The sequence below is a fragment of the Pseudopipra pipra genome, chromosome 1, assembly GCF_036250125.1.
Source record: "Pseudopipra pipra isolate bDixPip1 chromosome 1, bDixPip1.hap1, whole genome shotgun sequence".
NCBI classification, from domain to species: Eukaryota; Metazoa; Chordata; class Aves; order Passeriformes; family Pipridae; genus Pseudopipra; species Pseudopipra pipra.
In genome coordinates, this window is record NC_087549.1 from 6,817,726 (window position 1) to 6,842,531 (window position 24,806).

General features: G+C 37.8%; 1 protein-coding gene across 4 annotated transcripts in view; it reads right to left on the bottom strand.

The window, feature by feature from the left end:
• The window catches only part of KHDRBS3 (KH RNA binding domain containing, signal transduction associated 3), a 97,619-nt gene that overhangs the window by 26,399 nt on the left and 46,414 nt on the right, over window positions 1-24,806 (bottom strand). For 3 of the 4 annotated variants that reach the window (XM_064644259.1, XM_064644248.1, XM_064644237.1), the window contains exons 5-7: window positions 21,625-21,764; window positions 10,364-10,474; window positions 8,830-9,022 (exon numbers count right to left, since the gene is read on the bottom strand). In XM_064644259.1, the coding sequence (XP_064500329.1) occupies window positions 8,830-9,022; window positions 10,364-10,474; window positions 21,625-21,764 (444 nt within the window). The remainder of the gene's footprint in view (window positions 1-8,829; window positions 9,023-10,363; window positions 10,475-21,624; window positions 21,765-24,806) is intronic. The other variant, XM_064644269.1, reaches the window with a different exon arrangement.

Sequence of the window (24,806 nt, forward strand, 5' to 3'; positions counted from 1 at the left end):
TTTATTTCCATATTTCACAGAATTAGAGAATGGTCTGGGTTGGAAAAGACCTTAAAGATCCAGCTGTGTGACATGGGCAGGGACACCTTCCACTAGACTAGGTTGCTCAGAGCCCCATCCAACCTGGCCTTAAACACTTCCAGGGATGGGCCAGGCACAATCTCTCTGGGAAACCTGTTCCAATGCCTCGCCACCCTCATAGTAAAGACTTTTTCCCTAATATTTACAGTTATAAACTCCAAAGTTTACACTGAAACAGAGATAAACATGTGCAACATGTTCCAAAAATAGAATGGTTTTGCTTTCAATGGCTTGTTCTGTTAAAAGATATTCAAATTCCAAAATATGTTTACTGTGCACAGTTCCCTTGAAGTAGCAATTAGGCAGGGGCAGCTGAAGTATGTTTCAGAGCTTTCCCTGAATTAGGTCTGACAGTATTTGCTCTTAGTCATACACTATTTGAAAACTTGCTCTTTCAGGAGGTTACAAATAGGGTCAGCCAATGCAGAATGTTTTACATTTTAAATTAGATCCACAATACTTGAGTACTTTCTTTCTGAATCAGACCTCTTGTGGTTTTAGTAAATGTTTTCTTTAACTTCATTTAGTATTTAGGTAAAATATCCTTGGCCATCTGGCATGTTTCATTACTATAAAATAACACGCTAACTTAAATGAAAATAACTCATTTTTACACCTATATAATGAAAATGGACAGGATAGAACTTATATGCACAGATATTCTGTACTAAAGTACACCACTGTACTAAGTACATTCTACTGAGTACAAGCATTGCTATATAGATTTCTATAACACAGGAAGAACTACACCTCCATAAGAATCTTTTCATTGCATTTTTCCCGCTGATTTTTTGGCATCTTTCCGGTACTTACAAAAGCACTCATTTTTATATCTAAAGCCATTATTCTTCACATGGATGACAGTGTCTATATTTCTGCTACCTACCAAATGCAATACAATGGCCTTCCCTCTCTATTCATATTACACAAATCCATAAACAGCTATTCCTAAAGACACTCAGATATTAGAAAGCTTAGTGGCAAAGCCATATTTCCTATTCCAGTCCAAAAACCAAAAGGCCAAACAAGATCGTATCTTCACTCTATAAACAGAATCAAGACAGATCATTTGAAAAGAGTATGAAACTATTCTGTAAAATCTCAAATCTTAGTAATAAGCTCCCTTATTAAGGCAACCTATAAGCATTTCTTCTTAAAGAGAGGTTCTATCCGCAGTGGTCTCAATGATAGTGCCCACAGCTGAGATAAATCCAAAGAGCAGCACTGGTAACTGGAATTTCTCCCTGTGAACTGCAGACATTTTTCATGAACAGAATCAAAGGTAATGGGTAAATAAGCACCCTTCAAATACATTAAGTTACTATCACAGGTCAAAAAATGATAAAAGCAATCCTTGCCAAAGCATTTCTAGTACCCCAAACATTATAAATCATGCTAAGTCTTGCTCATCAGTGCTTCTTTCTAATTATAACAGTACTCTAAACACATCCATGTTGGTGGGGAATAGGAAATGGTGGCTTTAAGTTAAAATCTGATGGCAGTGACAATGACAGACTAGTGTTTGGACCCTTTTTAGGGAAATCGAACAATATTTCAAAGAACAACAGTGGAAGAAAGAAGAGGGTAAAAACAGCTTTTAACAAAAAAGTCATTTTCAGTGCTGGAAAAAAAAATTGTGAATTCAATAAGAAATCAATTTTCCAGCTGTTCCCATCTAAGGAAATCCATCCAAGGGAAAAAATTAGGGCCTTTACCACTAGGTGATAAAAGTGGTTGTTTCTTTCCCTCATCATTCTCTGAAACTAATACTTACCCCAGGTACTTTATCCCAGAATACTGGAGGAATGTATTCCTTTCAGATAAAAATTATCAAATTTTAAAAAAAATGTGCAGAGATTAACTTGAAGGAGAAAACACAAAACAACATCAGTGCAGTGCAATGAAGAATTTTTTTTTTTTAAAATTAGAATTGCAAAGGGAAAGAACAGCCATTTTGTTACGTGGAAGTAACATCACCCCCATCATTTAATCAACAGGGAATATGGTGCAATCAAATCAAATATGGGTAGCTACTACCATCTAAAGTCTGAGTGCTCTCATTAAGGACATTAGCAGCAAACATGCACAGACTGTAAGCTCTTATTTTGGAAATTTTCATCTGTTTTCATCTAGAAGAAGCCTAGTACATATTCAACCAGAACAAATAAGGTATTCCTGGAATGAGAGATGTACTAGTGGATTGTTTTTCATGCACCTCAAAAAACCCCCGAGGAGTTGGTAATGACTTTAGACAGTAACATTTAAAGCAAATTACTGCCAGACCAAAACAAGTCTGTTTTCTATGCACAACAGCAGGGAGCAGTGTCGGAATCAGAAGGAAAACTCATTCAGTAACACCAAGTTTTAGATGAGCAGGTTAAAATAAAATACTTTGAAAAGATTTTTATAGGAACTTGATAGGTGAACTTTGACATAGGCAAGTGGGAAAGCTTTTCAACCTTTTCTCCAGAATATTCTTCTGTTTCTACAGCCTATGTCACCTGAGTTCCTGGGAAAATGGAAATATTTTCCATTCTCTCTTACTCCATCTCATCCTGAAAATCCCAGAGAAGGTCAAAGATGTAAAGTAAAACAAAACAATTGAAGGGCTTAAAATCTGAAACATGTACATTTATCTCTTCTTGCTTGTCCTATTTAGCATGAAGAAGAACATTATAATGAGGGAGGGAAAAGTCAAGAAATAATGTTTTCATGTTATGCACTTTCTTTCCACAAGTCTTACTCAAATTCACCCTGACTTTAGGAATAGTCTTAGCACTTCTGAAAAGCCAGAACTCAGCAAACACATTGCTTAAAAAAGTGTGTAATACCTAAGTGCAAACCACAACATTATCCACAGAGGGGAACAGAAACACCATGGACAAAAGAATTTCTCCAGTTCTTAGAAACTGAAGCTACTTCAGTAGCTTCCAGGAACCCAAACAAAAAGCTTCACATTCAAAACAACTAAGCAAATAAAACCACTGATTTAAAATGCTGACTGTCATTAGGAAGTTAACAACATTCAGAAGACAAAGGTAAATTAAAACAGGGTGTAACTGTTGCAAAGCAACACTGAAGTTATACTTGAACTCCATTCAAGAATCTATATTCTTTTCAAAGTCTTATGTCATCTAGACTAGCCCTTACTTTGGGTAATATTCTGCCACCTCAACTTAAAGAAGCATTTATTTCTAAATTAAAAAATTGGGGGTTTTTAATATGGTATACAGAATTTTTGTTCTTTTTTCCTATCAATCTTTCCTTCTTCAACCACAAACAGCAAGTGAATGTTAATGAGAGAAATTTACGTTAAAAACAGTTCACCATGCAAATTCAGCAGTGTATTAATAGCTCCAAGAAACTGCTTCCACATTAATCCTAATTTTCAGTTTTTCAAAATCTCAAGTAATTATGATCTCAAAAGGGAGACAGGGAATTCAAGCTCAAGGCTGCAGATTAAAACAGAATTTGCAGTAGCTTTCTAAAGAAAGTGAACTAAATAATAGGCTATAGGTTTTTCAGCTGAATGGGCACTCCCCTGTAAATAGTTAGACTTTGCAATCATTCTTTTCACTAATGGATACTTACATTCATATTTTATAATAATCACTGGATCATGAAATTAATTTCTTAGCCATCCAGCCAAATGTTATTTGTGAACCAACTTCCCCTAAGTCCTACTTACTTCAGGAACTGTAAAGCTTTAAAAACAATAATCCCTAAGCTTTAGTGTCTTGCAGAATCAGCAAATAACTAAACATAGATTTTAAAGAGTAGTTTTAGAAGTTTATCATGTAACTTTTTTGCATCCAACTATTCTATACATCCTTCTGAGCAGCCTGTGTCTTTAAGCTAAAATAATCTTGGCATGTAATTGGAGATAGTTCATAAAGTTCTTTTTCAAGTTACAAGTTACTTAACATTCATTAGGTTTCCTCGGTCTCTTACTAGTGGACATTTCATCTTAATTTCAATTCTTATTACACAAAGCAATGTCATTAGAGCATTCTAATTGAAGCATTAACTGCTAGAAATTACACATGCGGTCAGTGCATTAGAAAGATCTGCCACTGAGGTAGCCCTTGTCTGAATACAAAAAAACATTAATAAAATTGCCACAAACAGAACTAAAGCTCTGCCACAAACTTACCCTAGAAGTGGGAGGAATATTTAGATCTGATTGCTTTCTAACATAGTGTTGAAGCGAATCTTGGCCATAACATGCTAGACTGATGAGTTTTGCTTTTCAGTACAGACATTCCACACTGCCACTTAAAGTCTAATTTTTAATGCCTAAAAAGCTGATTAGGAACTCTGATAAATCTCACTTTGCATTTAACACATTTAAGCAGCCAAAGCAGGACTTGACACAGCATAACAAATACATTCATGCAAAGTACAGAAGTGAAATATTGACAGAATATTTACAAAACATTTACCTTTGTAAAATAAAAACAGCAGCAAATAAAAGCCTACTCTTAAAAAGCTTCAGTCCCACTGCTGTGTTACTAATTCGGAAAAAAAGTCTGAGAGGTCTGAAGCTGTTAAGAGGAGGACAACAGGAAGAGGCAAAGAGCAGCCACTGTTAAGAGACAGTAACAAACTGAGCAGTTCTGTTCTAACCCATGTTTGACTGAACATTCACTAAGGAATTGACCTTATTAAAGAGCAGTGAATTGCTAGCACACTGTTACTGATTTTCTGCTTATTGAAAAATTATGGAAAAGCTTAACATTTTCAGCTAGTATTTAAATACAGCTTCTATTTCTTATCTTAACGGAATAAACTGTCAACTTGACAATACATAAAAATATTTTTATCTATTACACAGTATAGTTCAATGAGAACAATTTGAATAAAATTAAGAGGAAAAATGTCCCTGAAACCATCTGTGCTTCAATAAATGAAGCATCCACCTAGTATGGTTTCCCTTATCCAAGTATTATAAAAATAATTCTGACCATGCTTCCCATGTCATATTAGGTTTTCTCCTGACCTGAGCAGTTGAGGAAATAAAAATGGGAGACGTGTTAGTTTTCAGAGAAAGTTTATCACAGCAAACAGAGCTATTATAAAGCTGGCTGGCTGTAGAGGCCTGAATATTTGCTATCTAAGCTGATGCTACAGCTATTAGAGAGACATTTTCAGAGAAAACGATAAGGAACTGTCATTTAGTGGCTTCAAAACCTTCATCATGGTACTAACAATATGGTGACGTCCCAGGAGGAATGGGTACGGGGGCTGAGAGACATACATAAGTAAGACTGGCAACAGTGGAATGGGAAAACTAGTTACACTGAGCTGGAAAAACGTGCAAGTATTGCTGCTGGTCTGATAAGGTTATGTGAATTCTGCAGAGAAAGCCAAAGCATTCAAGAGCCAGCATTACAGAGACCCCAGAAAGCTGACAGATGATAGAGGCAGCCTATATCTGAGCAGAACTTTGTATAATGGGTAACATCTGGAAAACTCACCTATGAGCTCTAAACACAGGACAGCAATGGTCACCCAATTTTCTTGATCTTGAGCCCACATTAAAACACACCTACACTCAAATTAATGACTTTTTGCCTGTGACATAATTTTCCCCATGTGAGATACTGCCTCCAAAATTAACTCAACTTGTCAGAATGAAATAAGTAATACCCTTCCCACTTTGTTATTGTCTTTTAGAAAACTACTTAATCAAGAAGAGGAAGGAGAGATCACAATAGGCAAGAAACAGAACTGAGTAAATTACTCATAGATGTTATAAATTCATTGGTTTCAAGGACTACAGAAAAAGCAAAGGGAGAGAGTGAAGGAAAAGGGAGGCTCCTTGTGATTCATTGTCTGTCACAAGATACACTTAATAGCACTCTACAAAAGAAACGAGCAAGGACTTTACACACTGAAAGCCCTGAATCACCTTTTGAGATATTTGCAGAGTTACAGAAGTGAGTGGTTCAAGGCTTCCATCAGCAGTTTGCTTCCTCCTGAACTTGCACACTTTCACATTATTTTAATGAGTACAAAGCAGGGGTTTATAAGCCTAAGGGAATGAAAAGCTTCATGAATCCTTACAGACTTTCCAATTCTCAATGGAAAGCCTCCTTGTGGTGGGTTGACCCTGACTGGACACCAGGTGCCCACACCAAAGCCATTCTGTCAGTCTGTAAAGTCTCTCAGCTGTAAAGAGAAAATTTAACAAAAAGCTCATGGCTTGAGATAAGGGCAGGGAGAGATCACTCACCAGTTACTGTCACAGGCAAAACAGACCTAACTGGGGGAAATGAGTTTCTTACCAATGAAATCAGAGTAGGAAAAAGAGAAATACAAACTAAACCTTACAACACCTTCCCCCCACTCCTCCCTTTTTCCCCAGACTCAACTTCACTCAAATTCTCTACCCCCTCCCCTTCAGCAGTGCAGGAGGACAGGGAATGAGGGCTGTAGTCAGTTCGTCACATGTTGTCCCTGCTGCTCCTTCCTCCTCAGGGACAGGACTCCTCACACTCTTTCCCCTATTCCAGTGTGGGTTCCCTCCCATGTGAGACAGTCCAACACAAACTTCTCCAGTGTGAGCCCTTCCCTTGGACAGCAGTTCTCCATGAACTGCTCCAGCGTGGGACCCTTCCATTGGGTGAAGCCCTTTAGGAATAGACTTCTCTAGCTCAGTTTTTTTCCTCCTTCTTAAATACATTGTCCCAGAGGCACTACCACCATTGCTGATGGGCTTGGCCAGCAGGAGGTCCACCTTGGAGCTGGCTGGCATTGCCTCTGTTGGACGTAGGGAAGTTTCCAGAAGCTTCTCACAGAAACCACCTCTGTACCCCACCCAGTTATCAAAACCTGGCCATACAAACCCTATACTTTTGTAAAGGCTTCTCTATAATCTCTGGATATTCCAGTCTCCAAAGCTTTGATGCTGCTTAAAATATCTTCTTATGATACCCCCTGGTCTTACTGATGTTCTTATCCTGCAGACACTTCTCAACCAGTGAGACCTTACTCTGCTCAGCTTGGCAAAGTAGTGCTTTAATATTAGATATAGCTAAAGAGGAATTAATAAGGAAAAGGTAGAAATACTACTAATGACTCCTACCATGCTACCTTAACCTATAGAAGATACAGTTAAAGCACTTTGATAATGTACTGTGAACGGACAGGTAAAATGCCATGTGTTAAATTTAACATTGAACACGCAATACACCAGTGGTTTGTGTCCTAGCTAAACTTCCTTCTGAAGAAACCTCATTTTATCAAAGGAGAAAAGAAATAGAGTAGTTTTAAAGTGGACCATCTAGCACTGCTTTATCAATTACAGCTTTAAGTATATCTATCCTTTTTAAGGTATCTTGTTTGGAAGATAAGTGATCCAGTTCTAGAGAACACTCCTTTTAGAAGTCATTTAGCATAGCACTGTTTTTCTTTACAGTGCTATTTTCTACTTAGTATCCTGATCTATGCTTTACTTCTCAGAGAATGACTCAAAAAGCTGTTATTTCCATGCCACTTCTATAAATACCTGCTATAAATAGCAGATTATATATAAATATGAATTTACTCAAATAGGTTTATATTCTATCATATCTCCATATGTTCTAGAGTGTGTGTCCTGGAAACAGGCTGTTCAATGAGGACTGATTCCTTTAAAAGCATTGTGACAGAATCACTCATTTGCAGCACCCACTTTGACTAGTCAAGTATAGCCAGGGGAAATTTAGACATGTTGTTCAAGTATTCTTCCTCAAAATTAATGAACTACATTAACTTCTTCTGAATTGTTCAGTTATATGCATAAATGTTTATACCAACGACATTAAACTTTTCTGCATAAAGCTGTAAGTGCTATATAGAAAATTGGGTTTCTGTTTGAAAGTACAAAGGCTGAGATTTATGTAGAGGGTTTTGGCAGGGGCCAGTGAAAGAAGAGAGGGAGCAAGCAGGTGAAAGAGAGGTTGAGAGAAACAAAAAATGTCTAAATAGCAAAACCATTTTCTGGAACTCAGGAACTCTTTTTTATCTAGTCTAAAAAACAAAGTCCAGACACACTTGGCTGTAAAGAGGGCACACAAAGCTTCAATAAATAAAAAACATTAAAAGCATTGTCCTTGAAGATATTATTTTTGTAAGTCCATTTTCATGACTGTAATTTTGATTTAATGATCTTTTTTCTTTATCTTAATGCTCTGTAAGTCCAGTTTAAGTTTACCTTAACAATTCATAACCACATCATTTTGTCATGTACAATATAAAAAACATTTTGATATGATTTTAACATTTAATAAAATAAAGATAAATATGTATGGCTTATTGAGATACACTGTACCTTGTAAAAATTTTAGGATTAGTTCTGAAGCTTTCATAAAAATATTTTATTTGTTTAATCATTGAACAGCTTTATGATCCCAAAGATAGGTTTAAGAAGAATATTATTTTGTTTTAGCTGAGAATTATAAGTCTACAGCATCGTGATTTTTCAGATTTTTGTAAAGCAGAAACCTAATATAAGAGGTACATTTAAGAGGTACATAACTATTTTGCCAAATGCACAATGTCTTTATGGTAGTGTATATACATAACCTGAAGCGTTTTTTTTAATAAGAAACAGCTCAAGTCTGAAAAAGTCAAGAGAGATGACCACGTCTGCTACAGATGCAAGACTTAATTAGGTACTAATTAAAGAGATTCTACAGAGTTCTGAAGGGATAGGCTCATCTCTCCAGTTCCACACTAGGCACAGTATGTCACTGCTCCACTTACATATTCCCCGTAGGTCTCCTGTGCCGGGGGCGGTGGGAGGGGCCGGTATCCTGCAGGAGGGGGGACTCCTCTTGCCCTGGGTGCCAGAAGTCCCCGGCTACGACTGACTGGTCCTCTGCTGGGAGGCACTCCCCTGGGTGCTGGTGCCCCTCTGGGTACTCCTGCTGGTGGTGGAGGCACCCCTCCACGGCCCCTGTGAACACATGGATCACTTACCATTAAACATCAGACCCTGGGCCTCCCTTCCAACACCTCCCTCCTGCACACCATGGCAATTTTGCTTTGCTACAGCAAGAAAAAGTCTAAAAGATTTAGAGTTTGTCATTTTTCTGTATGTTTAAATCCAACTACGCACATTATGCAAAGAATACACACTAGACACAGGATTCAGTGATGAAATTTGCATTGGCTTGAGCCATTCTCACATACACAGACACACCCAAAACAATATGCTGGAATCAGTCAACTTCACTAGACTTTGACTTCTAGCACATGAAATCTCAACCATGGAATAACAGATTAATTTGAAGGTGTCAGGCTATATCATACTCAAACCCTGCACAGAGGAATCAGTTGCAACTCCTTTCTGATCCCATGCAAGCTCCTAAACAGAATCCAAAAATCACACTGCATGTGAGATACTGAGTGGGTCACAAAAATTACACTTTTTCTGGTTCTGAAGAGACTTCTAGATGTTGCAGTAAACATCCAAACATGTAATAAATGTGCAGGGTGATTATAGGATATAACCTGATGTTCTATATGTATTTAAAAACAGAAAATAACAGTATATTTGGTTTAAAAATTCTGAAAGTGTGATAAGCATTAACTTGCATTCCATTACTTTAGTCACTTAACATATGGATGAAAAATATGAGACTTCAGTTAAACCAGTTTTCAAAAACATTTGATCTTTTTAGAAATGGCCTCTCCTCCTGCCTCCCTGTAGTAAAGGCAGAGACTTAGAGGTACAACCTGTGAGAAACTGGCATAATTTATTCTCTTTTAAACATTGCTAATAGACATCTCCTTTTTAAAGGAGATAATTTCACCCCATGGACTACAATTGAGTCTAAATGACTGCTGTGGGCATATAGACTTGTTCCAAGGAAGTCAGACCCTCAGTGTATACTCTAACAGATACATAGAAGGAAGCAAAGCACAAGCTCTACACTACCTTTCTATCTATCAAGCCATTATCTAATTAACCTCAAGAGTAGTAATTGAGTGATAATACTGTCCTGATTTCAGTAGAAATTTCCAACTTAAACAATATTATAAAGGTCCAGATTAGGCCTTAAGATTTCCTATCCCATTTCATATAACTTGATATTGGTGAAGTAATCAGAAAACAAGGCAATCGTTTTATCACAAATAACCAGTATTTCAAAAACTGCATCACTGAATGAGGAATGCAAAAATGGAAAGAGACCATCAGGATTGATTTTATTAATTCTAATTACTGATCAAAACACAGTCACAAAGTATTTTAAACAAGCCTAGAGAGTAAGTGATTTAAAACTGTTCTTATTACTTGGTTTTGGCTAATCTGTAGAATGCCTCCTCAGGACAGGGTACCAGTTGCTTATTTGACTTCATTGTAGTGGGGGCAGGGGTGAGCAGTGAAGTTCCCAGACACAGCCTGCTGAAGTAATATAAAGAAATAGCAAATGTGATACTTTCCAAGTGAAGCTGAAGAAAGGGAAATGAACCTATTGGCATAGACAATAGTCAATACCAAGTCAAAAAAAGGCATTAAAGATTCAAGAATCACAAGGCATAATCATAGCATCCTTCAGACAGGGTGCAAGTGAAAGCAGGAAACAGGACATGCTGAAAAACATGGAAAAGCATTTGAGGGAAGAAAAAAAGTACAGTTTTTCAAGCTAGCATAGATTTATTCTTGGAGTAATTAGAACACCAGATCCATGTGATGAGGTCTTTTCTGCATTTCTAAATACAGTTAATAGGATTGGAATGGTGATGGGTGGGAAATAATATTTCTCTTATGAGATCATTTATGATTTTAACTTATAACTCTAGGAGTTACTGTAGGAGGAATGAATAATCTGAGAGTGTATTACATCACTCAGATGGCTACTGCACCAGGCTGGAAGAGACTAAAAAGGCATCAAGAAAGGTAACCCAGTGAGACAGGAGAGTTCAATCATCACCACAAAGACTGGAGTCATGTCAGGGAATGATGCTAAGAGCAAATTCTTAGAAACTGTAAATTGTTGTTCCTTCAGGAAGTTATCAGGGAACTAAAGCTTGATTGACATTAACAGTGAATGGAAACTCAAAATATTGAGGAACCACTTGAACAGGAACCTTTGCATACAGATCAACTCAAGTGTTGCTTAAATTGAAAAGGGCAGCTACATGAATTATGTTTAAAACTGTTTAAATGAGTAAGATGTATGTACATCATATGGGAAGACAAATTCTATGGGAAGTCAGAGCAAACACAAAATTGTCAAAAAAGAAAAGCTCGAGAAAGGGCAAAAGGGGCTCAGTAAGGCTAGAACAGGTTTTAAAAGAGGTATCGCTTGAAGGGCTGAACCCAACTCTAACCTCAAAGGAAAAATGCTAATTAAAAAAAAAATCCTGATAAAAGCAGGTCAGAGATAACTAAAGTCCTTCAAACTTTCCAGAATCAGGAATCTGCCAGAGTGAGCCTAGATCACCAGTGCAATGTGTATCTATGAATGTATACATGTATGTATACATGAGGATTTTGCTGCACAATAAAAAAGACTAGACAATGTTCTCATTGAAGAGCTGTTCTTACAGTAATCCATTGGATAGTGCTGTCAATGTTCTAGAGACAAATTACAGAACAAAAGAAACAAATAAAAGTGCACTGTTCTTGTATAAATTGCAACAGGGTTCAGATGCCTACTCTTTAATCTGTATCTGAATCCCAATCTGAATGTTTCAGAAAGGAAAATAGCACAAAACCCCCAGATTATAAAAGGGGACACTTGGGAGCTAATACATATGCATATGTAAATTTAAACACCCCAACATTATATGAAGTAATAAGTTGTGCTGTATGACTAAATATAGAACATCTAGAAATAAGATTGGTCCAGAGGTCAGGATGTTAAATTATACATATTAGAATATTAAAAAAAATTAGAAATATTGGAATATGTAGAATATAGAAAATATTAGAAAATATAAGAAGATTAGAAAAAAAGAAGAGTGCATACAACTTCGTTAGTCAACTGTGTATATTCGCAGTCTTGTTTCCTCATTTTGAAGAAAACTAAAATAACTGGAAGTACAGAAATTATGTCAAAGATGACGCAGTCTAGAACAGCTTACAGACCAGGAACAATTAAGTAGATAAGGCACTTCATACTAGAAATGACAGCTGAGGCTTATCTGATGGATCCAATAAAAACAAAGGAATGGAGAAGGCTGAGGGGTCCTTGTCTTCCTCAAGAGCAGCAGTGGAGCAGCAGTTGCTGATCTCCTCTCTGGTGACTAGTGACAGGACAGAACAAAATTGAATAAAGCTGATTTTGAAATTTTGTTCTTTCACTTTCTTGGCCTTTCCATCATCTAATCAATTATTTTTGAGGAGTAATCACCTGCTTCTTAGGCCTCTGAATAAACTGCACAGAAGGTCTGTTTTCTATGCTTTCTCTTCTACAACTGTCTCACCTAGGAATTAAAAAACCTTGGTGCAACTACTAAAACTTAATTAATTCTTCTACATATTTCAGCCAAATCAAGACATTTTGGCTCTGTTTTATCACATTCACCAAGATACCTTACCATCAAATCAAACATCATGGCTCCTAGACCCCTTTCAATGCTTGCTTCTTTGCCCAAGGACATCATTCTGCAACCCAGAGTTCAGCTGCCGTCACCAACTCTTGGTCTTGGCTAAGAGCCTACTAACTAGTTTTATTTTCTTTATAAAAACTTTACAACAAGTTGCAAGTTATCAAAACAGTCATCTGTCAGCCCATGTCAGCCTTGACTACCTGCTCATATTCTGAAATACAAGAAAGGTCTTTTTGTCTTTATTTTCCCTCCTCACTACCATGCTGTCACCTCTGTACCTTTCAGAAGTCTTTTGAATGTCCTCTGTAACCCAGTACCCATAAGAACATCTTTTGGTGTTGAGACTGCCAATATACCCAGGATAATGGTGTGCACAAATGAGCACTGAAACTCCCACATGTCTGTCTCCAAACTTTGAGTATTTTCAGCTTTGAAACAGAGTTAAAGTGTTTTATTTTCAGGACACATGAAATAAAAAGGTCCTTGCCAGTAATCCCTCAGGTGTATGATACTGCAAATACACAAGTACTGAAGCATCACAGGGGACACTGTTTGATTGTCTTCTTGCTACATTTTTAAGTACCTATTAACTGTAATTTCTATTAAACACATACTAATAGTTAAACACTCAGCAAATCCTACCTTCTAGCCAGGTGCTGTTATTGTCACTTCCAGACACGCTTTAGCAACAAAATGACCATCTATGCACTTGAGACCATTGTGCCCTGCCCTCAAAGAAACATTTTACTGCTTGATTATTATGGCTTTGAGAGAATTTGAAATATTTGTTTCATCTTTATCAACACTTGGGCTTTGATTTTCCTGAATTTATTCATCCGGCAGTGGTGAATCCAGTGAAGGAAGTTAACCCTTCCCCGTTAAACATACAGAAAATTTTGTTAGCTTAATTCTGAATAATTTTACTCCCAGTGCTGGGTAACTAACTTGTTGACTCTGCATTAAAGAAGTTATTTCTTATATCTGGGTACCATGGACTAGACCAAATAAAGTAAATCCCAGTAACTCATTTACTATTTAATATTAAATAACTTATTTAGTAATTCACTATAAAATGGGAGGAATAGTCTAATTTAACTCCCACATGTCACATCATCCCTTGAAGATATCATGAAAACTATTTTTGTTTGAACCTGACTTCTCCCACTATTTTATTTCATTACTTATACTTGCACTTTCGTATGCGAGAAAAATAAAAAGAATAAGTGAAGCACAATATCTATAAAGCTATCAAACATACATTAGAGGAGGCGAGAAAAAGCCTATAACAAAAGTCTCAGGTTGTGCTAAAGGGACTTGTAAACACTAGTAATGATAGAAAATGGTATATGTCTATAAACCTGGAAAGCACACCTTTACTGTGCCCAGTTAAAGTATTAGTTAAGTCTTGTATGTTGTGATTAACATATTGTTTGAATCAAGAGTTTAATGTGTGGAAGAATATTCTCAAGAAAATCTAATACCATTTAGATTTACTTTATACTGTGTTAGACTCAAAAGATTCATGAGTGTCTGGAAGTAATTCACATGTACTAATCTAATTGTTGATTCCCATTAAAATAGCATTTTACCAATTCATACAATTTAAATACTTCCTATTTGGCCTTTATTAGCAATAATAATTGACATTTCTACTTTATAGTAGTCCCATAGCATTTCATAGAATCACAGAATCAGCTGGGTTGGAAAAGACCACTGAGATCATCAACCCTTGATCCAACACCACTGTGGTCACCAGATTATGGCACTAAGTGTCACATCCAGTCTCATCTTAAAAATCTCCAGGGACAGAAAATCTACCACTTTCCTGGGCAGCCCATTCCAATCTGATTACCCTCTCTGTAAAGAATTTATTCCTAATATCCAACCTAAACCTCCCCCAGCACAGCTTAAGACCATGCCCTCTTGTCTTACTGATAGTTGCCTGGGAGAAGAGACCAACCCTCACCTGGCTACAACCTCCTTTCAGGGAGTTGTAGAGAGTGATGAGGTCTCCCCTGAGCCTCCTCTTCTCCAGGCTGAACAACCCCAGCTACCTCAGCCTCTCCTCAGAGGACTTGTGCTCAAGTCCCTTCACCAGCCTCATTGTTCTCCTCTGGACCTGCTCCAGCACCTCAATATCCTTCCTGAACTGGGGGGCCCAGAACCGGACACAGTACTCCAGGGGTGGCCTCACCAGTGCTGAGTACAGGGGAAGAATCACTTCCCTATCCTGCTGGCCACACTGTTCCTGATCCAGCCCACCATGCCATTGCCCTTCTTGGCCACCTGGGCACACTGCTGGCTCCTGTTCATCTTCCTGTCAATCCAAACTCCCAGGTCCCTTTCTGCCTGGCTGCTCTCCAGCCACTCTGTGCCCAGCCTGTAGTGCTGCAGGGGGTTGTTGTGGCCAAAGTGCAGGACCCGGCACTTGGCCTTGTTGAACCTCATCCCGTTGGAATCAGCCCAACTCTCCAGCCTGTCCAGGTCCCTCTGCAGAGCCCTCCTGCCTTCCAGCTGATCAACACTCCCCCCCCAGCTTGGTGTCATCTGCAAATTAGCTAATGGTGGACTCAACTGTACTTAGGATGATCTGCTCCATAACCTTGCCAGGCACTGAGGTCAGGCTGATGGGCCTGTGGTTTCCTGGGTCCTCCTTCCGGCCCTTTTTGTGGATTGGCGTGACATTTGCCAATGTCCAATCATCTGGGACATCCCCAGTGAGCCAGGACTGTTGGTAAATGGTAGAGAGCAGCTTGGCGAGCTCTTCCACCAGCTCCCTCATCACCCTTGCATGGATCCCATCTGGTCCCATAGACTTGTGAGGATCCAAGTGGCTCAGCAGGTCATTAACTTTTTCCTCCTGGATTACAGGGGGGCTATCCAGCTTCTTATCTCTGTCTACAAGCTCCAGAAGCCAGCTGTCCTCAGGACAACCTGTCTTACTCTTGAAAACTGAGGTAAAGAAGGTGTTAAATACCTCAGCCCTTTGATAACTATGTTCTCCCCCCATCCAATAAAGAATGGAGATTTTCCTTGCCCCTCCTTTTGCTATTGATGTATCTCTAGAAAGACTTTTTGTTATCCTTAACACAAGTGGTAAGATTGAGTTCAAATTGTGCCTTTGTCTCTCTAATTTTCTTTCTACGTGACCTAATTACATTCCTAAAGTCTTTTTTCCGTAATTGGTAAGCTCTCTTTTTTTACCCTAATTTCCTTTCAAAATCTCCCTGTTCAGCCAGACCGGTTGTCTTCCCTGTCAGCTTGGCTTGCAGCACACTGGGACAGCCTGCTCCTGTGCTTTCAAGACTTCCTTCTTGAAGCATGTCCATCCCTCCTGGACTCCTTTGTTTTCAAGGGTTGTTTCCCAGGGTACACTCTGAACCATTCTTCTGAATAGGCCGAAATCTGCCCTGCAGAAGTCCAGCGTAGAGGTTTTATTGATGGCCCTCTTTCCACCCCTGAGTATTGAAAACTCTATTATTTTATGGTCCCTGTGCCCCAGACGGCCTCTGACCTGTGCATCTCCCACCAGTCCCTCCCTGTGAACAGAAGGTCTAGCAGGGCCCCACCCCTGGTAGGCTCGTTTATCAGCTGGAGCAGGAAATTTTCCTCTATACCTCTAGGGCTCTCCTAGACTGCCTCTTCTCTGCTGTGTGGAGTTCCCAGCAGACATCTGGCAGGTTGAAGTCACCCACGAGAACAAGGGCTGGTGATTGAGACATCCACCAGCTGCTTGTAGAATAATTCATCACCCTCATCATCCTGGTTGGGTAGTCTGTAACAGACTCCCACCAGGATGTCAGCCTTGTTGGCCTTACCCCTGATTCTGCTCCACAGGCACTCAACCTTATCGTTACTGACCTCGAGTTCTACAGTAAAGAGACTCTCTAACATGTAGAGTCACCCCTCCACCTCTCCTACCTTGCCTGTCCCTTCTGAAGAGCTTGTAGCCACCCATGGCAGCGCTCCAGTCGTGAGAGTCATCCCATCACGTTTCCACAATGGCGACTATGTCACAGCTTTCCTGCTGCACGAGGTTTCTAGGATTTGTTTCCAGCAAACTAAGTTACTGCCCTTGACCCCAGTAGCAGGTAAAGCATCTCACCGATACTCCTCTCCAGCTGCCCTCAGCAACAACTGCTTTATCTTTTCACATATCACTTTCTTCGCTCTAAAATCATACTGATTTTTATTTCAAGTTTCACCTTTCACTGGATATTTAAGTTAGTAAAATTACTCTGATCATAAAATCACAGCTGGAGTCAGTTCACAGCTTTTCTTCATTTCAGTCAAACAAAAATTTATGAAGATGCTTTTCAATATCTCCCCCCAGAAGTAGTAAATGGAAAAACAGCTTTAAAATAAAATACTTGTAAAATTTAGAAGAAGTTCCCTAACACTATATTATTCAATGAGGAAACACTTGGAATTCTTTAATTTTAGCATTCACAGTTCTATAACATCTGCAGGGATTTAGAGTGTTCAATAAACAGATCTAACAAACTTGGTTACCAGATGTTGATACATTTTCTTCCTTTGATCACAACCAGCTACATTCAATATTCCCTAAACAGCAAATATTTTTGTTTAGGTTTTATATTAGACATCTGAAAAGTAACAGACCTGTTATTTTGGTGATGACAATTTAAAATATTAAACACTGATACCTGGATACAACTCACAACTTGTATTTCTGCCTTACTTTTTTTTTTAAATGAGTCACCATGGAAGCTTTATTTCATACTTCTATTTGAAAACATATATTTGTTTATGTTTCAATTTTGTGGAAGATGGGAGATCACAAAATTAAAACAAAACACAGTGAACATTAATACCTGCCTTTGGCCTAGATCCTGAACTGGCTTTGTCAAATATTTCTTTTGTGCTACAGACCTTTTGCATTTCACTACTGACATATTATATGCAAAAAGGTTTTGTTCAAAAAAAGAAACTACTTGATTCCAGACACATGGCAGGGGAACAGCTGGAATTTGTGAACACACCACAGCAGTGATCCACATCAGCTCATCTTACTTCTAACTTACACCTCCTTTAAGTTATTTTTCCCCAGACCAAGTGACAGTCATTCAACCATCAGGATCCCAGCCATGCATATACTGAGATATGATTAAGAATAAATGGGAAAAGTAAAAAACCTCCACGCTCTCATGAAAGCATAAACCAGAAATTCACCATTTCTTTAATGAAACTATTTCTAGGTGTTTGCTTTACGACAAATTACTTTCTTCTCCCCTCACCTCAGTGAAACCAAAATACCTGTTTTCAAATACAATTCCTCTCAATCTGTGGAGTGAACTCAGGCAGCTCTCCCTCACTGTGGTCTTTCAATACCAAAGGGGGGCTGCTTATAAGAAAGATTAAGATGTTTTATCAGGGTCCGTAGTGATAGGACAAGGGACAATGGCTTTAAATTTAAAGAGGGCAGGTTTAGATTAGACAAATTTATGATGAGGATGGTGAGGCACTGGCACAGGCTGCCCACAGAAGTTTTGGATGCCCCATCCCTGCAAGTTTTCAAGGCCAGGCTGGAAGGGGCTTTGAGCAACCTGGTCTAGTGGAAGGTGTCCCTGCCCATGACTGAGAGGCTGAAATTAGATGATCCTTAAGGTCCCTTCTAATCTAAACCATTCTGTGATTCTAGCAGTGATTTCTAGGTGTAGAGTGACAGGAATTGGTTCCCCATATGCCACCCCAATGTATCAAGGAACCTTTAGCCACAGTCTTAGACTTACTATTATCATCCTCTAGAATTTCACTTTTCTAAGACATCTTGGTCGGAGTCACAATTGAGGGATCCTTAAGTCTTATTTTTGTTCTTAAAATACAAATGGGACTTTTCTGAAAGGAAATGCTACTTTTGTTGCAAAACGTCCTTAGGGGTGTACATTATCATGTATAGAATCAGAGAAGGGTTTGTATTGGAACGGACCTTAAAGAGCATGTAGTTTCAACCCAATTGCCATGAGCAGAGACATCTTCCACTATGATAACATGTCTATTTTGAGTCTTTACTTAATCAGAAGTCTCAAATTACATTTTGGTTGTGTTATTTATTTTGCCCTGATTCAGGATGAGAATAAAAATGCATTAAAGAAACACTGATTCTGAAAGAGTTACATTTTCTAGCTTCTCACCATAACAGCACCACATTAAACACCATGGATCCTCTAAGTTTGCTACCATAATAAATTAAAAAGCAGCCAGTATGATCATTTAAAATAGATGCCCCAAAAAGCAACAAAAATTTAAGAACATCGTCAGTTTATAATAAACACAAAGGAATGAAACCCAGACTTTCACCACTTTCCCCTCTTGTTGTACAGAAGAAACAGCTATGCTAAAATAGGCTAAGTGCTCAGCATAAACACTACAGAAAATAGAAGTGTTTGATTACATCTGAAGGTCATCTTTATCAGCATTAGGGACAAAAACTGTGGGGCAAGGCAGGGCAAAAGGAAGAAGATCCAAGATCAATTATGAGAAAAGAACATTGCTAAAGGCAAAGCTCATAAACACACACACAGCCCTTCTAGAACAAATTCCATCGACTCACACTCAAAACCTTACTTGGCTCTGAAGTCATAAAAATTTAGTCAAGAAAATCTGGAACAAGCCAGAGAAAGTATAAAGAGTTACCAAACCACAGTCATTAGGAAATAAATTATTTACCCCATACAGGAATACCCGTGCACAAGTTAAAATTTTTGTATGCAAGCAAAAACGTATTGTTTCCCACAAAATAAAATTTTGTCATGGAGCTAAAACCAGATTTGATAAGATGCATTATCTCCAGTTTCAACATGTCTGACAAGGAGGAAAAAAAGCATGGTTTAGTATTTTTTTAAGTGAAACTATTCAGGAGTAATAAAGGCTTAAAATGTGTGAACTTAAACACTCATATTGCATCCTCAACAGGTGTTTCACATATCAAGGTTGGTATCTTAAAACCATTCCCTAGATTACAAAGAGGGGTTAGCATCAAGGTTTTAGACTTCATTTTACTAGTTTTCTGAGGGCTTTGCTTCAACCTCTCCTGGATATCTCAGAGATGTTTTCTATTGAAACTGTTCTATCCAACACTGAGACAAAGCCTTTAAAGCTTTGCTTCAACAAAAGTATTACTCACTGAAATCCATTTCTGTTAAAAAAGAATCAGAGCATTATAACTGAGTTCGAAATCTTCAGCTCAATGGCTGTAGAATCTGAGTAGCAACAGCACTGAATTTCATTTCAGGAATATGATAACAGCTTCAATTTTAGGGCAAAAAGTCTTGGAGTTTAAGACAAGCCTTGAAGCAAGGACAAGTCAAACAAACCAATATCCTTTTCCTTTTCTTTAGAACATATATGAGAAATGACAAAACCACAACCTTTTACTGTCATATCCAAACCAAAGACTAATAACACTTAAATTTACCCTGAAGATAATTATTGTAGGCCAACTACGAGGCATACTGTGAACTATGTAACAGCATGTATCTCTTACTTAAAAATACAGATTTGGAAAGATAATTTCCCAAAATCCATAGGATAGAACTAGCCATGTTAGAAATGCAGTACTATAAAAAGTTATTTACATATGCACATACTAGGTACTAGCAGGAAATTAGTTATCAAGCTTTAGCAATAAGATCAGACCAAACAATTTCGGTATCGCAGAAATAGCTGAAGGACATGAAAAATAAAACAAACTTGAAATAGTACTGCAAATTTATCTGTAGCAGAGCCATTACAGGCATCTACGGCCAAGTTACAAACAGTTAAGACCTGAAATAAAATTTGCAAAAAAAAAAATCTCCAAAAATCAAATGAGGTCTCTAATTTGAAAGTACTTTTGTACTTTTAGCTGATTACAGCGATAAAGAGGTGAAACTTGGTATATAATTACCACTACTCAGAACATCAAAATCAAGAAAAGAAGAATATATATATTACACAGTATTACTTAATACAAGAACAAAAGTTTGTTGATTGAGAGAAATTTTTTCTCACAGGACATGACCTACAGTACATATAAATTCTTGGATTTAAGATTCACTCGGCAATGCATTTGCAATCATTATCAGGATACACGTAACTAGGCAGAACTGTATAAATGGAGTATTTCCTTAGTGCTGGTTCTTCTAACATGCTTTTATCTTGAGGTAAAACACTTCAGAGTATTATATTTTAATTATTTTAGAAGCTGAAATGCGAGTTTCAAGTTGCAATAACAGAAACTGTAGCCACAACTGAAGAAAATAGTTTGCTATAGGAAACAGTCACACTTAGCTGCTGCAACCACCAACTCTGTACTGTAACACAAACAGTTCTGAACTTTATTTACTTTTTGTTTTCACATTTCAGGACTCGAACGAGTTGAAACTGTCATCTCAGTACTGCAAGGAAGAAAGGGGATGCTGGAGTAAAAGTAAAACATTTCCTGTGACAAAGAAAAACAAAGCAAAAAAAGCAGCAGACTTCGCCTATTCCTGAATCAAACAAGCGCCACTTTTCACAAAAATGCCACTCAGACTCCAGAGCACTTCTCTATCATTTCATCATGACTATGAAAACTTACCAATAGTAAAAAAGGAATACATATATTCTGTTAGAGATATTGTATGAAATTCATATGTCAATCAAGAGAGATTTACCAGTTTTTCAAAGCAGTGAACTCCACAGGGCCCAAAGACAGACCCCACATGCACCTAAGGAGTAACTCAAGGTTGCAAGTCAAGATGTTCACAGTAAGGTTGAACACCTTGGATGATGTACATTGCTTAACAAAGGCAGCATTCCAATGTCAAGACAAAATCCAGCACCACTGTTAATTTAGTCCATACTCATTAGACTATTAATAAAGTAAGGTTGTTTCCCTGATTTTTTTAAACTCTTCTTTCGGGAGTCCTTCCTGTATTTTACTGTTGTACTCTGGGGGAAATTGTGTTTCAAGGGAGAAGTCTAACATGTACATACCAATGAAATTCCATTTACCTGGACAAAGCAGGAACTGGCACTCCTCTTGCTCGAATAGATGCTTTTCCACGAACAACTGGAACTTCTGCAGTTTCTGAACCACCATTTAAATATGTCAATTCTTGAAGCTGTGCCTGTCTGATTTCATCATTGTAGTCCTAAAACAGGGGGGAGAGAGTGAGAAAAAAACCAAACTGTTCACCCACCACTCCCAGCAAACACTGCTCCTGAAAGTTTCCTCTTAAAAAGTTGAACATCCCACTGAAAAAGTTTAACATGCACAATAAGACAGGAATATTACTCAGTCACAAAATTTAAAAATTCTACATTTTAATTGCCATTTTTGCTCAGGAATGTGTTTCTTTCCTTTTGTATATTATTTCTATATAGCTTTACCAATTAAAATGCTAATGTTAGAATGCTGCAGAGATAGGATGAAACAACAAAAAAATCAAGGTCTGATATTCTGAACTGAGATCCTGTTTGTAGTACCAACTGTAGAATGACTGTGTGTTAAGAGCAGGAAAAATCCCAGTGCCTGGTGATGCAAAGTAATAAAGAATAAGTACACTGTTGAGAGTAGTCCATGAAAATGAAGGGATAGATTAAATATCCACACCTTTAAAATCAAGAGTTAAAGAACGAACAAGGACATTCAGTCAACACACACATGCAACATTATCTACAAAAGAGGTCAAAAATTAAATTCTATAATATGCAACAGTAAAGAAGCTGAGGACATATCTTATTTCTGTCTGCACAAAACCTCTATTCTAAAGGTCTAGCAAAAAGAAATTTCAAGTTTTTATACATGGAATTAATATGGTACTTGTCAAACACGCAGCTTTCAGAGACCTTGAGCCAACCTCCAAGACAAGCACATCCCACAGGAATAAAACAGATGCAGCACTGAACACTTGAGCTACACATTTTTCTATCATTTATCCTCTGCTTCAAGTGAGCCAAAAAGAACGTACCCATAAAGGTGAATCAAAGAAATATCTTACTGAATGTGCATACATATAAACTATCAAAATACTAATAGGTCCTTCCACAGGAATGGAGTGATACTTCTGATAAACAGCCCTTACCTTCTGCAAATCCTCCCATCTCAAGAAAGAAGGTTTGTTCTAATACTACCCATTTTTCAATTCAATTGCAAAACAAAGAATCTGCACCTAAATACAAATCTGAGTTTATTACATTTATTCACTACACAGGTACCAAAAGACTGTCAGGAAGTCTTACAGACAACTCTGAAACATAATCCTGAATTGAAAGGAGATTAAAACTTCCATGAATTCAAATATCTCAGTTATCCTTGAAACATTCTGCTTCTCCTAGATTTCTACAAACAAAAATAAGAAAGTTCTCCTTCCAATGTCATTGCTGAAGGTAGTTACTAGTGTTAAAAGTGGCACTTTAATAGCATTTTGTCCAAGCTGTTTTGAACAGCTTCTGAAATTTAACTTCAATTGCCCACCTGAGATTATCTCCTATTTAGTATCAGAAATCAACTAGCAAATATGAAGAAAAAGGTCTCAAAGACTGAATTAACTGTTTCAAATGGCATAATTGAAGCTTTTGAGAAACCAATTCCATTATTAAACAGCTGGAACCCAATATCCAACCAATCCATTGCAGAGAGTAGATTAGAAACAGGAAGTTGAACACTCTTCTGGCCAACTAGTGTGCAGAAACACATTTTATATTTGTTGCCGGATTAGAACTGTCTATAAATGCAAAATTCTATGTAATGCATGGAACAAAACTTTGATCTTGACAAAAAATGACAAGGAACTGTACCACCAACATACAGGTACCCAAGTTCTGGCAGTCTGTATCAGAGACGCTCTTTATAACTTCTCCACAAAATGTCCTCTTCAGAATTGGACTCCTGGAAAAATACCTTTGATCATTTTATATTAATTTCATTTAATTCCTTAGCAAAGATGTGCCTGGGTTGCCACTGTGCATGTTGGGTCCTTTTTCTACTTTTCTCCCTGATGCTCTCATTTTCCTGCAGCACATTACTAGCACAGCAGCCTTAGGTCACAGACAAGGGCTTCACTGTGCAAAGCACAGAACAGAAAATATGGTCCTTATCACACATGCCAGAGGCAGCAGGAGGATATGGAGTGAAGGGGCAGTACAAGGAAGCCACGATAAGCAGCAATGTTAAACCATTAGACTCTGAAATGGATTCTTCAATTAAAAGTAACAGATGGTCAATTTATGAATACTCTCTGCTGGAAAACAGTACAATTCAAGTCAAATTAAGGAGACAATCTTTCTCACCTAGAAGATGGACATGGAAACTCTTCAGACTGCACTCCTCCTGTGTACAGCTTCAGCAGTGGCAGCACTTAAATTTCAGTCTAATGCTGCTGCTGAATTTCAATTCTCATTTTATGAACACATTGCCATTCTGACTAAATACAGTCTTCCACAAATGTGGAGGGTGTATGAATGGCTACATCAAGAAACATGTAAGAGATTTTCATCCCAGACAGAATTACTTACATGATCCAACTAAACAACATTCTTTTAAGTTTTATCTACAATTTTTATCCAGACAGATCAACACATTGGTAGCTGCTCTCCTTGAGATCACTAACTTAAGACCTTATTTTGATCTATCACTCAAACTATTAGCAAAGCCATTGTTTTTATATAATGTTAGGACAGATCCCTACAAAACCCTTTGCAGCTTTGCAAAACCCTCAAGTAGATCTTGACCCTGGCAGTGAGCAATCAACTGTTACCAAGTTTCCAGCTACATTTTTTTTTCTTTACACCTTACAGTTATTTGCCAGGTTGCTTAAGGAAAAGTCTGAGAGTTCCCAAAGGTCACCAAGTTCATCCAAATGCCATTAAATGACATTTCATCATCACATTGTAAAAACCCAATATGCAGAAGGTAAACAGACTATTAGAAAAACTTGTGATTTGTCATTGTAACTGCTAAATATTGTTCTCTCAAAGACATATCTTCTATACTTTGCTTTAAAGACAAGGAAAATAATTCTGGCAGCTAATGGAAAAAGAAAATTAGTGCTGCAGCTGTCAAAAGAAATGGCAACCACTACTCAAAAATCAAGCAGTAGTCTAAAATAATAAAACAAACCACAAAATAGAGTAAGGCAAGTTCTAATGCCCACAACTGCAGTAATCATAGAATCACAAAATGGTTTGGGAAG